The following is a 16,279-nucleotide window of genomic DNA, read 5'->3' as shown; positions in this document are numbered from 1 at the left end:
ACCACCGGCCTCCCATCAGCCCTGGCTCTGAGTTCACACGGTGTGAAAGTGCTGCAGACAATGTGGAGAACATATTTGAGGTACCAGCAAAGCAGATAACCATCTTATCCTTTCCCATGGCTTTGGGGGCTGCTCAGGGTGGGGACTGGCACCTGGGCATTAGATGAGGAGGGGACATTTGTTGTACCTGGCTGTCCAGTCCCAAGAAGATCAGCATGAGGAAGAAGAGGCAGGACCAGAGCTGGGACACGGGCATCATCGTTACTGCCGTTGGATATGCTATGAAAGCCAGGCCAGGACCTGCCAACAGACCACAAGATGACCATGTGTGCCCCTCACACCACCACCTGCCACCACCACCCTGCAGCACCGAGTGAGCTCACGTGCTGTTTCAAAACTCATATGACCACGGCTCCTTGCCCCCACAAGGCTCAAGCTGTGTCGGGGAGCAGAGGTCCTGCAGACCTCGCTGCAGACAGCCACAGCAATATAGGATGTAGATAACATCTCAAGCTTCACTTCAGAAATATCCCCTCCCCTTCAGGCTTTCTCTTTTACCTTGGTTCTGAAGTCTGGAAAAACCTACCTGATTCAGCCACTTCTGCAATGGGTACACCCTGCTCTCGAGCCATGAAGCCCAGCACAGAGAAAATGGCAAAGCCAGCAACAAAGCTGGTGGCACTGTTCAGGAAGCAGAGCATGATGCAGTCCCTGCAGGGGGGGAGACCAGAGAGAAATCAGTGTTTCCTGCTGCAGAACTAGTTCACTTGGGATCATGTCTCTACTCAGCTTCCCCAGTCAGACAGCATGGACCAAGAAACAGCAGTGCTGCTCTGGAACTCCCTCAGAAGTAAAAATCTCAGAACAGATCCAAAAATCAGCCTACTTAACTTGTACCCACTGTTTAAGAGTTATAGGACTACACATGGCACAAAGAGAGGCATAGAGCACCACCAGTGGCTTGTGAATAGGATGCCACAGTGATATATACATAGGGGCATGGCAACAAAAATGTTGACAAGAATCAAAAGAATGAGAAAAACAACAGATAAAATGATGAAAACAGCAAATTAGAAAAGGGAAGAGGTTGAAAAAGTAAACATAGTCAAGAAAGAGGAGCATCTGAAAGCATGAACACATACAGGTTCAGCAGGTCTGATAAAACAAGGACTAATGGATTAACAAAAATCCTCACGTGACAAGGGTTGTGTCTACACTGTCTTTATTAACTATGCTCAGATGGAGGCTGGAACATGCTATGCCACTTGTCGTGAAATATTTGTGCGCTTATTGCCTGTGAAAATGGGGCACCAGTCTGAGCTGGCTGGGCTGGAAGCCCCAAACCCTGGGATCCTGCCTGGGCAGCTGCCAGAGCTGACCCACAGCATGAGCTGCTATGGGACAGCGTGGACACCCAGCACATTTGGGCCACCCAGAGCTAAGCTGTCAGACCAAGGCACCTAAGGCATTAAAGGAAGGCATCAGCACAGCGCCCCACTGGTGACAGATACATTTTGGGAGAGCCAGGGGAAAGTATTAGTTGCCTGATCAACATCCATGGCAGCACCTCTTGGAGAACAGAAGAAGAGAGATGATTGATGTCTACCAAGTACCATTACGTTTTCCCATCCATGAAGCAATACACGAAGGAATAAAAAAGACCCTGCTCCTCAGGGCTCTGTGGAAGGTGTCAGAAATGGTCCTGATGGCTTCACTGAGCTCCATGTTAGGCTATGGATAAAATAGATCTGTAATCCAAGGGCAAGGAAGAGGCCAGACAGACTTCATTAATCTCCTTGATGGGATCAAAATGCCACTGGCAGTACATTACCCTGATGGTAGAAAATCACTGGAGACAGGGGGCCCAGCCATCATCTTTGTACCATCTCCCCTGCTTAGCAAGTGACAGCAGAGCTGGCCTTGCCACCCCTGCTCACTCATCCCGTTAAAATAGCCCATGGTGTCTCCACAGTGGCTGGAGACACTCTCATTTTCATTCCTCCTTCAATCTCTCCCAAGTTGACTCATGCAGGAGAGCATTGCTAAAGCCATTTTCTGGAGCTCCTGTGTTCCCTCAGCCACTTTCCATCCCTATGCTGAGTCCTCTGCAGCTTCCACACACTGAGCAGCTCATTAGTCAAAGCAGCATGACCCAAGGTCTCCCCTGGGGACAGAGCCTGCCTCAGACGTAGCTCTGTACTGTTTGTCTCTGAGCAAATATCTGGAAGGATACAAGGAGTCCAGGCTCCTTTTACCTGTAACAGTTGTTGGTGTATTTGTTGTAGCTGCCCAGAGCTGTCAGGCACCCCTGGCAGATGGCATAAGAGAAGAGGATCTGAGTTCCTGCGTCCATCCAGACCTGGAACAGAGAAGGTCAGTGGTCTCCAGACCTGGCAACAAAACAAACCAATGGCTGTGCCCTGTCTAGCAACAAGCCCTCTATACATGCAGAACAAATTCCATGAGACAAAGAGGGGCTCAGTGGATATAGAAACTGGGATACCTCTATGGGAAAACTGAGCTATAGGACTGAAAGTCCTCTAGGAAAAGTCTGCTGAGGGGACCATATTTTCACATCCCACTCAAGGTGACACCACTTCTCCATCCTGCATTTTTGTATTCAAGGTGAAGGCAGCATCCTGGATAGCACGGCTCTGGCTGAAGTTGACACTGCAGATGTCTGTTGTCCCTACATGGCTCAGCGTTCACAGAGCCACTGGTGAGTCGTCCCAAACGAAGGCCAGCGAGTCCTTTGCGTGATCAGTGCACTCACCTCCCTGCTTCCCAGTCTAGTTTCTCACAGCTCTGTGGCTGTGGTGCAGGGCGAAGGGCAGAAAATTGCTGGGCTGAGAGATTTTGGGCCATTGGGGTGTCATGCACCCAGGTTCCCCTTTGCTCTGGCATTTCACGGGAAAAGCTGAGTGGGCTTGTTCACTGCTGCTCCAGCCCTCTCCCCGCCGTGGAGAAGTCCCTTCACTCCATGTGTTGTGTGCTGAATGGCAGCTCCACCCTCACACCTACCCAGGGAAAGCCCTGAGCTGCAAGCTAGCAGGCAGGCAGGCAAGCAGTCCACCTTTCTGTTTGTCTGTGTGTTCCCTCTCGCTCTCTTTTCCCTCTAAGCAGCCCCTAGCTGCAAACATCCAGACAGCTGCAGTTTAGCAGCCTTCAAAATATCCCAGCCACCGCTGCTTAAATTCATGCAGATGTCTCACAGAGAGGCATGTACACGGGAGCCCTTTGGGCATGGGCACAAGCACATATCCCGCTTTATACCAAAGCCCCACATTCTGCCTACACTCAGTAGCAGGATTTCTCACTCTTGCTATACTGAGTTGCAGCAGCCTGGAAAGACCACGTCAGCTTTCGTTAGGCTGTGAAAGATAGGGAGGTTTTCAGTGAATAAGCTCTGACCATGAATAAAACACATTCAGCCCCAGTCACCCCCCTGTTATTTATTTTGATATTAAAAATGCCATTTATGTTCAGCTGGCTCTTTGTGTTCAGCGCACCACAGATTTTGTATTGACAACACATAATTGCATCTGAAAGCCATTTGGGGGAAGACAGTGTGTTTGGCAGCTGGTTTGGGAGCAGTTGGGGCTTTGGCCATCTGGGAAGATGCGGGAGGTAAGCTGAGACTGTGGGCTAAGCGTATTGCTTGGCTGCCTCCACAAAAAGATTTAGCAGTGGAATAATTAGAAGCAGTGTCATTTAAATGCTCTTTGGGGGGCGGAGGGGCATTAACACCTCCCTGGGATGGCAGAGGCAGCCTGCACAGTGTCACTGAGCCCTCGTGGGGAAGGGAAGCAACCTGCTGCTACAGAAAGGTGCTGGAACAGACACCCCAGGGGTGATCCCCCAAGGCAGGTCCCTGCTGCCTGCCCTGTGCAGCCTCCATGGGTGCTGCCCATCTCCTGCCAACTTGGGCTACCTTGCAGGTCCTGGGTTTGGCTGAACCCTCTGCCCTAATCTGGATTTCCCTTCCCTGGGTACCCAGCACCCTACCTGACAGGGTGGGGTGCCATGAGCTCCAACACTGGTGGTGGCAGGGGCTGACCCTTTTGCCAGACCCTGACCTGGGCAGGTGGGACCAGCCCCTGGGATGGGTGAAGGCAACCTGCTGCCCAGCTGGGGCACAGCCCATGTTACCTGTGTGCATCTGGTCTCTGCAAGCACAAGGGCCCTGCACTCTCTGGGAGGGCCCTGTTGGAGCCAAAGGAAATGTTAACCAGGTCAGAAAAAATGAAAAGTGGTAGATTATTCCCCCCACCCGCCCCTTAATTATTTGCATTTAAGACCCAGCACAACCATCTGTTACATGCTGAATATTTCATATACTCTACTGGATTTGCTGAGCCCATGAGTGGAAACGGCCTAATATGCCCATATGCTGCAGACACACGAGCAAAAAGGCTGTGCTGTGCAGGGGGTCTAGACCCCTCTCAGCTCTTTTAAGGAGGTCTCACTGGTTCGCCAGTCTCCTTTCGGAGAAGACAGCTAGATCCTCAGCTAGCAGCAAGGGCCAGGGCGCTGGAAACCTTCCTGTGGCCAGCACTTGCCTGACCCCCACCCACCTGTGGGTCTGCCAGTCTGGAAATGTCCGGCTTCAGGTAGAAGATGATCCCCTCGGCAGCACCCGGCAGCGTGACGCCTCGCACCAGCAGGATGATAAGCATCACGTACGGGAAGGTGGCCGTGAAGTAAACCACCTGTGGGTGCAGGGAAACAAGAGGAGAGAGGGTCAGTGGGGAGGGGGTGCAGGCAACATCTCGTCTCATCTCATCTCCAGGCCCCCACCCCAGCAAACGTCCCTGGGCTCTGCTGTTGGCTATAGCTGCTACTGCTAGCGTAGAAGAGGGGGTGGGAAATAAATTAATCAAGGCTACATCTCACCAGTGATTTAGTTAATCTACATTTTGTTCCTCACCCAAAACTCTGCCACTGGTTGCTCTGCTTTATTTTCTCTTTCCAGTCAGTGTAATTTCCCTGCTCTCCAGCTGTTCTCTTCATCTTTCCAGAGCTGCAGAAGAAACCCAGATCTCTTCCTGTCACTGAGTTTTAATGAGGAGTTATTAAAATGGTCCTATTCCCAGCAAGAGTTTTCCAAATTAAATAGCAACTTTTGCTGCCCAATTTGAGACATCTCTGAGGGGTCTCATTTCCAGGGGTGCTCATGTGGCTTTCTCATCCCTTCAATGCCTCTAAGCTCACAGGTAAAAAATGGGGGCACCTCAAAGCCTTTAAAGAAAATGTAGACCATTATTTTTGTAAAATCTTATTTTCACTTCTTCTTCTGTGTGATGTAAATAAATATTACAGTAGAATTAATCATCTCTAATCCATTGCCTAATGTATTTTTTTTTATTCTATTTGCAAAATATCCATGAGCAAGTTGCAACTTCCTAACATTTATTCATTATTAAAATTCATGCAAGTAATGTGAAGACTTGTTTACCTTATGAATTCATAGTGAGGGGTCTAAAATGATATTTTTTTCTGCTTAGTGATAATTGGTCAAATAAGTCACAGCACGTGGCACTTTTGCTGTTCCCTGATTGAATGAGAATGCAAGCACTTTTGGCACAAGTACTAAAATCTACCTTCAGAAATCACTTCTGGGGAACATTTATACACATCAGCTGAATGCATAAGGAAAGGAAACATAGAAAGAACACAAGAGTGGGCAAAATGAATAAAAGAAAAGGCTTTTAAAGAAAATGAGTCTTCATGGAGTTATTTGAAATTATTTTCCCGAGGTTGCTTTTGTTTCTTTAAGTTTGGACTCCTTAAATCACAGAAACATAAACACAAGGGTCTGGCAGGGTTATCCGATTAAAGCAGTCTCTCAGTCAAGCACAACATCCTGTTTACTCTGCAGCTGTTAACCAGAATTATGCACTTACTCAGAATTCCTGGGACCTCCCTACTGCTTATCCTAATATGTAGTCAGAGAGGAAAAAGAAGAAAGCTGATTTTTTTGACAGTGCCCCTGTAAAACTCAAAATGACTCACTGCAGAGAAGTCAACTGGCATGTCTGACCTGTGGTATGTCTCAGGACAGAAAAATCCACCCTGTATTGCTGCACCGTGTCCGTAACATCTGGCTGGTAAAAAGTAAGCCCTGTATCCTAAAACTTGTGATGGAAAAATCCTCTGTGGTCCCAGAAAAACCACTCCAGCTACTACGTGCACTCACCATTTCCTCTCAATTTCTGGGCTGACTTTGCCAGAGTCGATCAGCCCAATCAGCCTGACTGATCTTCTTTGGCTTTCTCCACGTGCAGTCATGCTCTGCATGCCAGGGCAGCACCAGGAAAAGGACAGACTTGGTGGAGAGGGCTGAGAGCTGAAGGGGACCTGAGATGACTTAATTACGCTTCCATGTGGACCAAACAGCCTCTCAGACCCAATCTCCCAAGATCAGAATGATACCTCTTGTGAGGATGGCACTGTGGTATTCAAACCAGGGAGCATCAGAGATTTAAGATTTAAAATGCAGAGCATCCCCTCTCCCCAAAGATGTGGAGTCTGGCTCTCCCTCCCTGAGAAATGGTGGACACACATCAGCACCAGCAAGAGCCAGAGTCATCAGCAAAGACTGGGAGATACTTAGCAGAGCAATCTATTGTCTTGTTCTGTTAAAATGAGTGCCCAGTGCAGTTTTAAGGTGGGAGATGGAATGTGACACTGAAACACAGGTGTCCAGTACTACAGGGAACATCTGCCAATACTAGAGGTAGTGATTTGAAGGAAGAAGTCTGTTGCAGAAATTGGTTCCCTTCTCTTTATTATTGGGACATCCCCTGGATGCCCGCAAGACCCAACCATCATTAATGACCCACCCAACTCATTGCAGCTCCAGGAGAAAAGGAGGTCCTGAACAAGTCAAGGCCACAGCAGTGTCCCTAACATCTACCCCAAGGCATCACACACTCATTCACTCCAGAAGGATAACCAGTCCAGCTGATCTACAGGATCAAGCACTGGCTCCAGTCTCACTAGCAAAATGCAGAAAGTGACCCACTGAGCCAAAAACCACAGAGGCAGGGAGAGTACAAAGGAGAGCACAAAGACACCTCTCCCACCCAAAGAAGCAGGTGAGATTCATTATCTATTCACTGAGCTGGTTACAGGCAGCAGCTTGTCTATTTTGCTCCAGTGTTTAATTATTGCCAGGGATAGGAAATTTGCCACTGCAGAGGATCTTGTTAAAAACACCAGCAAGCCACACCAGGACAGCACATTAGCGAGTGAATGACTTCCAAGGGCATTTGGAGAGCATCCATCAGCCACTGTGGGTATCTGCAAGGGAAAAGGTGACCCAAGGGTCCTCCCAGGTCTTTCCTTGTTCTCCGCTCCCTGTCTGACCTAATCTTTTATTCTTCTTCTTATGGGTCAAACACAGCTGGTGCAAATCAGTATGGCCCACCGGGTTTTAGGTTTGACTTTGGTGCTCTGTCTCCGGCCTCTACTTCATGAAGAGGAAAAAGAGATTGAAGAAGAAATGTAAGATGGGTAACAATGAGGCTTATGGACCAGGAGGACAATCTGCGTTCCTACTTTGCCTGTGGACTTCACCCCTTTCCAGATGCAGAAGTAGCAGATGATCCACGCCAGCAGGAGACACAGAGCCAGCTCCCAGCGCACAGTGCCCAGTTTGTGAATACCATCCGTGAGCCCCAGGACTCGCTTCCTGCCGGTGTCCAGGGACAGGGAGAGAATCATTAACACCCCAGACCCCACTCACCCATACAGACCTTTCCCATATTACCCCATCCAAAGACTTCATAGACTATCCACAACACAGCTGCCCCGGGCTCCCAGTCACACCAATCACCCCAGCTCTGCCTAGGGCTCCCCTTTCTGTTGTTCCTGCTGATGCTGCTCCACCGTGTCCTGTAGCTCGCCCGAGCCCTCCCACTCTCCACGCCCATGGCACTCTGCCTGTCAGACCCACGCAACACAAAATCACCCCTTTCTCCCCATTGCTCTCCCACCCTGGCAGCTGCCCAACAGACACTACTCAATCCAAAGCAGGCCACCAATGCTATCAACACCCCATGGCCACAGCTTTTCCCCTGGCCTCCCCATGCACTACGGACACCCTATATAGAGGCATAAATGGCCTTTGTGATTCCCATGACCTTCCTTCAGCTCCATTCCTTGAAGAATCACCATCATGAAGGTGGGCTGCATAAGAGCTCAGCACTGCGGCCCATGAAGTCCTCAGAAGCCCAACCCCACACCTACAATTCCTCTGCACACCCTCCTCCAAACCAGTCCCCTCAGAGTCCCCTCGCCCTTGCAACCTCTGCAGAAAATCTGAACAATCATTTCAGAGGGGTCACAGCTCTCGCTATGTAGTATGTGCAAAGAATAGAGCTGGAGAGGGGGTCCAGCACTGTGCAGACTTCTTCTGCACTCACGGGTGCACATCATCTTCTATGTGCCCTGTGGTGGCTGCAAGGGACAGAGGACACTCAGCCTTCTCAGAGGCACTTCAGGAGCCATAAATGGGGAAAAAATAAATACTGCTGAAGCTGAGGCCCTGGCACACCTCTTCCTATGAGAGCTTCCTCAGCTGAGTGTGGAGAGGTAGCGTGGCCCCAGCAGCCATTTCAACCTCTCCAGACTGCAGTGATGACCCTCTCTAAGACACTGTCTGGCCTGCTGCAGGAGCCCTCCCTCAGAGGTGTATTAGTGCCTTCAGCCCCATGACCAAACCTTCCTGAGCTCCTCTCTGGCATCTCACACGTGCCTCAGATCCCTGCTCACCAGGGATGAGCCTGAGCAGCCTGAAGGACCACCTCCCTTAGGCACCAAGCAAGACATGGTCAGGAGAAGGCGAAAAGCGGTTTTCTCCCTTTCCGTTTCACTGTAGACGACTCTTCAGTCTGTCCTGGCCTCTCATGCTTGCCTGCCAACAGTAGCCTGCAACACCCAGCACCAGTACCCCCTGATTACAGCAAGTCCTCATCTTCTTTTGGTGCCTCTTTCTGTGGCCACGCTCACCCAGACACGTCAATGCCAGAACGGGAACACACTCGTGCGTGTGCGCACGCCCTTGGGCAGGCGCATTGCGAGCAGCCTTCGGCGTGTACCTAGCCCTCATGGGCTCTGTGCCGATCTCCCTGGCAGCTCGGTGCCTTGTGCTCCCCGTGTTCAGGTCTGACACGTGGCACCTCACTTGGTCCTACAGAGATGCACAGCCCTCCGCCCGGATACTCCTACAGCTGCAGCCTTTAGATGAGAGACGAGCCTGAACAGAGGGAAAGTGATCACATACTCCCAAAACTCAATCATTGGGGAGGTGGCGTTCGCAGGCAAGGTCCTGTTGTCCAGGCTGGAGCTATTCAGAATGTCCACACAGAGATCTACCAAAAGAAAAGGAAGCTGATGAGCCAGAGAAATTCTCCAAGGCTCCTCCATGAGGGATGCTCCTTCCCCTCTGTGCCCTAACCCTCACTCTGGCAGCACACAGACCCTTCACCCCAAGCTATAGAGCATCTCATTAAACTCTTGCATCTCATTAAGCATCTCATTAAACTCTGGCTCTCCCCAGCTACGAATCCCAATCCAGCAGTAGCCAGAGGGCTTCGGGAAAGGGAGAGGGGAAGGCGAGAGCAATTCCCTGCCAAATGGAAACCAGATGGCTGCAAAATATACATTATTGAGGGATAGCCGCTATGACTAGCCAGGATAGAAAATCCCATTCGCCTCCCACACCACACACCATTCCCTGTCTACACATGCATACATATGTTCACACACACCACAGATGCCTTCATGTCCCACTCTGCCATCCCCAACCCTGTCACATAGCATGAAATTGCTAAAACCAGAGGAGATGCCACCCATCCGTGAAATGCACCTCATCTTACACTTGGCAAGCAAAAGACAATCCACCGGAAAACCGAGGAAGCCCGGCTCTGGCTGGGAAGATTTTGCCTGTTAAGAGAACATCTGTGGCTTTCCTCACAAACAAACCCATGCTGGGGAAGCTGAAGGAATCACATCAACTCTTTAAAAGGCTGGTTACCTCTGCTGAGCTGAAGGGGCAGAGGAAGCTGTGAGTGAATGGCCCATGGGGTGGAGAAATTTAACACATCACAGAAATGAATCATCAGACCCAAGAGAAAAAGGGAGGGAACCAAGCTGCCGCCAAAGCTCTTTCCAGCCTGGCTTTCCACTGAGAGCAAAAGAAGCTGTTGAACATGGTAAAAAAAGGCCTGTCAAGGACATCAGATCCATGAGGATTACCTCACATCTACTTCATCTTCCCAGGCACAGTCCAAATGCCTTGAATAAAACCAAAACCAGGTCTTCTCTGCTGGGCAGTTATGCGAATTGTGGGCGTGAGGAGATGGGAACCCTGGCCAGTATAGGGGCTTGTATGGATGTGATTAGACCAGAAAAACAGCGCTTCTAGGGTTGTGTGTAACTTGTTCATGCATTGGGAGACATGTACTGGCAAAATCATCCAGCACAGACTTGGCCTGATTTAGCCAAAAGCTGAGTGCACAAAGGAAGCCGTTTAGTACATGGCAGCAACTGTCCCAGTAACTCCAAAGGAGTCATGTAGAGTAAGGGAACTGTAAGATAAATTGTTGTACCAGAGCTAATGAAAAGCTCCTGCCACATCAGGAGGACTCCAGTTTGGCTTGAAAACTCTCCCAACCCACCTAACTCTCCTGCTTGCCAGAAAACGCAGGTTTTTCAGTGACATCTTCAACACCTAAAATATCTCCATGCCAAAATAGTTTTGCTGTCCCCTGCTGCTAGGCATAGTCATACCACTCACCCTTCCTGACACTTGCCCATGGTAAATGAAGACAGTCACCTTTGCAGGAGTCCCTAGCCACACTGCAGCTCATGAGAGCTTTTTATCTGAATAAAAAATATTCTCTACAAAACCCAGATAATTTCTGGGAATTGGGAAGGAGCTAGAAGCTGACCAAGGGAAGGTGTACCTGAGTTCCAGGCGTTATTGCAACTGGCCCATGGTAGCACTGCAGCGAAGGAGCTGAACAGGTAGAAGAGTGCCCAGGACAGGATGATGATGTAGTAGATATTCAGATAGCACTCAATGACCTGCGAGGCATAGCCAACTCCTGTGAAGGAAAGCAGAGGAGGTGAGGCTGGGGCTGCCAACCAACTCCCAGCACGTTGGGCTTAACCCTAAGCAAAGACATAGACCATGCCATGGTAAGAAGGGTGCAACACCAACCACATGGCTCACTAGAGAATAGGGCAAGGCCTACATCAGGGAAAAAGAAAGGATTTTGTGACTGTGCATGCAGACAGGAAACATTGTTGATATCTCTAGACAGGTCTATGGTGGAACAGGGAGAATACTTTTTGGTGATGGGAAAACTTTTTTCTGACCACTACCATGCCACTGCATTACACTGCCTCTCCTGCAGGAAAGCCAGCTCTAGCCTTTAAAGAAAACAAATAAAGAAATGCAGGTGAGTTTCTTCCTTCTGGAAAGACTAAGAAAAAAAAGGTTCTCACAGCTGACATACATCATGCATAAAGTATGGTGCTGGGGCAAAAGTACAGACTTAGGAGCTGAGCTCTGGTCTTGGGTCCTGCTTGTGCCCATTGCTGAGACATCAGAATGGTAATCAGATCAGAAAGTCCCAATTAATTTGTTTAAAACTGGTTGTCCATTCCCTTTGAGATGCTACTGCTGTCCTTCACCAGGCGCTGTGCCAGAGCACAGGGGTGTCCCAGCTCAGGAGGTCCTGGACTCCCCAGGGAGTTCCAAATAGCTCTGTACACCTGTGCTTGAGCAAACTCACCAGGCCTTTAATCTTCCTAAGCACAGGTTTCTCCATCTGCAAAACCTGGGTAATAAGCTCTCCTCTGGACAGGAGAATTGTGGATGTTAGATTCATTGACATATTAACACCATTAAATAACCTTCCCCCAGGGACCCCAGGAGTCCCTGTTCTTATACTTGTGACTTAACCACAACCCCAGCCCATCTCCAGGCTGTCAGGTCAGTGCATGCAGTGTGATTCCCCCAGTTTGCATGACACCAGTCTGCAAATATTGCCACAGCAGCCGTGGGCACAGTGGTGGAAAGGGAAAGCACCATAAGCCTTCCTCATCCTCTTCTCTCTTTGGTATTTGTCCTGACTACATGCAGGTGTTTGTGTACTGACACTTCCATCCTGCTGCTTGCTGGACATCCTGCTTCTCCTCTCTCCTGAGCTCTGAGCATCTAAGAGACCGTGGCTCAGTTGGACCAGCACAGTCCCCAGCCAGCACCACACACCCTCACAACTGGGGGGTCGGGGCACTTCCCTGCCCACACAGCAGTCACCAGGAGGGATAACAAGGCTGGGAGAGAGGAGAAGTGAAGGAGAATGAAGTAGAAAGAAAAAAAAAAGAAAACAAAACAAAACAAAACAAAACAAAACAAACAAACAAACAAAAAAACAACAAACAAACAAACAAACAAACAAACAAAAAAAAAACAGAATAACATTTCCAAAAAAGTCTCCGAGTCGCTAATTGTTAGAAAGTGTTGCCAGTAATTTCCGTAACTTGGCTGACCTTCAAAGATGGGACAGATCTTCCTCCAGGCAGTGACCCCTCCCTGGCTGGTGTACTGCCCCAGTGCTGTCTCCAGGAGGAACAGGGGGATCCCACAGGTGAAGAGGAAGATGAGGTAAGGGATAAGGAAGGCTCCTGCAGAGACAGGTAAGATGCTCCCTCAGAAACCCCTTTAAAACTCTATCCCCACCACCCCTTGTCAGGTACCTGGGGCCACAGCTGGAATTGGCTAGCTAAACGCAAATATGTCTCTGACGTAACTGTGCAACCTTTGCTTTAAAAAAAAAAAAAAAAAACTCCAATACCATAATTTCTCTGAAAAAAATACAAGCATGATCTGTCTTGTGCTACTGCAGTACTTCTGCATTTGGTCTTGGCCAAAACCTAGAGGCAAGGAGTAGCCAGGCAAGGGGATAAAAAAAGACAGTGCTGGAGAAGTTGTCCCTGCTTCATTCTCCTGACCTCATTTCTAGCTTTCAGCAGGAGTCAGGCAAAGCAAAAGGAGTCCTTGTTTCACATAAGCACATTTGTTCTGCCATTCCCAGGAGTCACAGCAAAACTCCCACTTGCCCAGAGGATACAAACCTGGAGGCTGGTGACATTTCTTGGTAAGTAATAAATTTGCCAGGATATAAATTTGCTTGAGACATATTTCACGTCAAATTTGGAAAGCAGTTTGCACTGAAAGAATAGAAATAGGGGAAGGGCAACAGAGTACCTCTCCAGCATTTTCAAAATGAAAAAGTTTAACTTCTCTCTTTAAATTCAGCTTTTTATTAAAGTATAGAGAAATGTCTTAAGAGAAATCAGTCTGAAATAGCCTTCAGATTAACCCTTGATGAAATGGAAGAGGAAGGGGAGAGAGAGCAGGGTTTTTTTCCCCAGAAACAATGACCAACAAAACCAAAGCATTAGAAAAGACAAACAAAACAAAAACAACAAAAAGGTTTTATGCCCTGTTCAGCTGCCTGAACCTTTTTTCTCTTTCTTTTCAGTTCTGCTTCCAAACTGAAACACCCAATATTTTTGCTGCTCTGCTCAAAACAGCCCTTGAGATCTCAGTTTCGCTGCTGACCTTCCTTCTATCACCTCTCAGCCTTTCTCCCCATCGTTAATGTAGGTTTTCACACTTTCACTCCCCTCCAAACAGGCCAAGGCCACTGCCTTCCTCACTGGAACAACTGTCAAGGTCCGGCCAACCCATGAAGTGATGTTCTGGTCTTGAGTACCTCCCACCACTGCTGCCTGGAGAAGCATCTCGGCTGTTTGCAACCAAGACAAGGGCCCCCTTCTCAGCTGAGCCAGACATTCTCCCCCAGGCCCTCTCCTCCCCTGCCAGCATAGGCATTCGCACTGAAATTCTTTCCCATGACAATTAGCAACCAGGAACATTTCCCCTTGTTTCTAAGCCAACAATGCTACAATAACAAGGATCATCCAAATTTCCCTGAAACACAGCTGTGCCGTAGCTGCAGGGGTCCTGAGGCCAGAGGGAGGAAGGCTGGTTCACAGCCTCAGTCCAGGTTTGCAGAGCAGGGAATGGGAACTACATATCATAGAACCATAGAACCAGAAGGGACCTTGAAGATCATCTAGTTCCACCCTCCCTGCCATGGGCAGGGACAGCTTCCACTACATCAGGTTGCTCAACCATCCACTAGATCAGGTATGCTGAACTAGAAGCAGTTGCTGTTTTCGGTGCTGCAAGACACCTATCTGCATGCCCAATCTGCAAGACAGTTTTACTATCCTGCACACAGATGAGCCTTTCAGCAGGTCCCAGACCCTCTCCTCTGATACTATTTCTTTCAGCAGGTCCCAGACCCTCTTCTCTGATACAATTTCTCCCACAGGTTGATCCATTTTGGTCTCTGAGTAATGATGGCTTTCTTACACATCTATTGTCTTGTCTCTCTTAACCTTCCCAGAGCAGTTACCAGCTCAAACTCCAGTTGTGATCTCCTCTCCAGTTTGCTGCTCCACTGGATGAGAGTTAGCCCTAAGAGGGGCCCCTAGAAACAGACCCTCTTTCCCTGTGAGCCAATAGCAAGTTCAGGATGCTGAGCATTTAGATCAAATTTGAAAGTGCAACCATAGATACGTTTACACTTGGTAGTTTTACAGCAAGTTAATACAATTGTTTTTATGATATCTATCTTTATAGCTTTATAACCATCTCAGTACATCCAAAGGTGGAGAAAGGTGGTAGGACAGTAGTCTCCAGTTTGGGGATAGGGGTGGGGATGGGAAGGGGGTGTCACACACAACATTTATCGGTGGAAAATGTCTGGATTGCAATTTCAAGGACTTTTCTAATGGCGAGAATATCTTTGAGTGTCATGGGAAAGGCAGTGCATTGTCGCACACTAGTCTGTTTGCCATCTGGCTCCCTAGAGCCTTAGAGAGAGAAACATACCTTCTACAGTTGTAGCATGCTTTCTGCAAAGGCACTGTGAGGGAAAGACTCTCTCACCCTAAGCTTTTCCAAGCCTAGCCCCATTGGCCTCTGAATCACAGCCTTAGATATTCTAGAGTAGTTTAATTAAAAAAAAAACACACACAAAAAAAGTTATTCAATAGATATCTAAAATGAACAAAAGTAGCCTTCCACTTACACTAATTACCATACCAATTGGAAGGACTACTGAACCGGATACCATAGGCATAAACTATGCAAAGATATCATCTGAGCTCAGGAAGGAATTTTCCATGCAAAAACCATGACTTTTCTCTCAAAGCATCACTGCAGAATGGCTTGTTCAATCAGATGCACCACTGGTGTTTACTAACCCATGCCAATTTGACTTGCTTTTGGTGCCTCCAGTACCTATTATCAAAACGTCAGAGAAGGAGACTGGAGGACCTGTTAAAAACCATCCCAGGTTCAAGAAAAAACTCAATTCCATTCTCTTTAGCCATCTTCTTATCCAACCCCCGTTTGGTTCAGAGTAGACATTGTATTGACTCCTGCTTGATCTGGATAAACTCCAGTAACAGCACAGTGGACAGGAATTTGGTAGTCCTGGGATGAACTACAGCTGAATCACTCATCCATTGGTGAAAGCTCACAGCACCTTGGAAAGAAAGTCCTTTATGGCATGGTCTGCAGAGAAACAACGTTTAAAGTGAGGGGAACATGCAAGTCCTAAAGTGTTATTTCAAGGTGTTTCTGGAGAACAAGAATGAAAGAGAAGTTATTGCTGTATTTGACATGTAATTTATTATTCCTCCTTTTTTTTATATAAAGTTAGATTTTGATTCACCAAGAAAAGTTAGTGACAGTCAATTATTCTCTTCCTCTTTCCCAGTTTCATTTTATTGTTATGAGAAAGTTTAATTTTTAACCATGTAATTACCTTATTGCAGCATTATTGGAAAAGGAGGGTAACACAAGAAGCAAAAAGGAAGAGGAATGAACTCTTCCTGGGGATGGGTTTCCCTAGCAGTGGGTTGACCACTGGGAGAACTGTTCCTGGGGAAAAGGTAGCAATGTCCTTCTAGGGGGTATCAGGCCTTTGCAAGGATACCAGCACCCTCAAAGCCTTTCCTCTGTAACAAGGGCCTGAGAGAGGTGAGCTTGACACAGAGAGTGGGAAAAGGGAATTATGTATGAGTTTTCTGATGGCTTCCTGACCACTCACAGTACTTGATGGTCTTGGAAGACCACCTGTTTCTCAAGATGCCCAAGAATCTTAAAGAGTTACTAAAGTTCAAT

General features: G+C 48.2%; 1 protein-coding gene across 1 annotated transcript in view; it reads right to left on the bottom strand.

Moving 5' to 3' along the window:
• Positions 1–16,279, bottom strand: part of SLC6A12 (solute carrier family 6 member 12) — a 41,809-nt gene that overhangs the window by 15,285 nt on the left and 10,245 nt on the right. The window contains exons 3-10 of the mRNA XM_032986266.2: positions 12,565–12,699; positions 10,971–11,111; positions 9,287–9,374; positions 7,561–7,693; positions 4,575–4,709; positions 2,256–2,359; positions 587–711; positions 188–300 (exon numbers count right to left, since the gene is read on the bottom strand). Coding sequence (XP_032842157.2) covers positions 188–300; positions 587–711; positions 2,256–2,359; positions 4,575–4,709; positions 7,561–7,693; positions 9,287–9,374; positions 10,971–11,111; positions 12,565–12,699 — 974 coding nt within the window. The remainder of the gene's footprint in view (positions 1–187; positions 301–586; positions 712–2,255; positions 2,360–4,574; positions 4,710–7,560; positions 7,694–9,286; positions 9,375–10,970; positions 11,112–12,564; positions 12,700–16,279) is intronic.

The sequence above is a fragment of the Tyto alba genome, unplaced genomic scaffold (genome assembly GCF_018691265.1).
Source record: "Tyto alba isolate M040663 unplaced genomic scaffold, T.alba_DEE_v4.0 Super-Scaffold_21, whole genome shotgun sequence".
NCBI lineage: Eukaryota > Metazoa > Chordata > Aves > Strigiformes > Tytonidae > Tyto > Tyto alba.
This window is presented reverse-complemented; position numbering and strand designations above follow the sequence as displayed.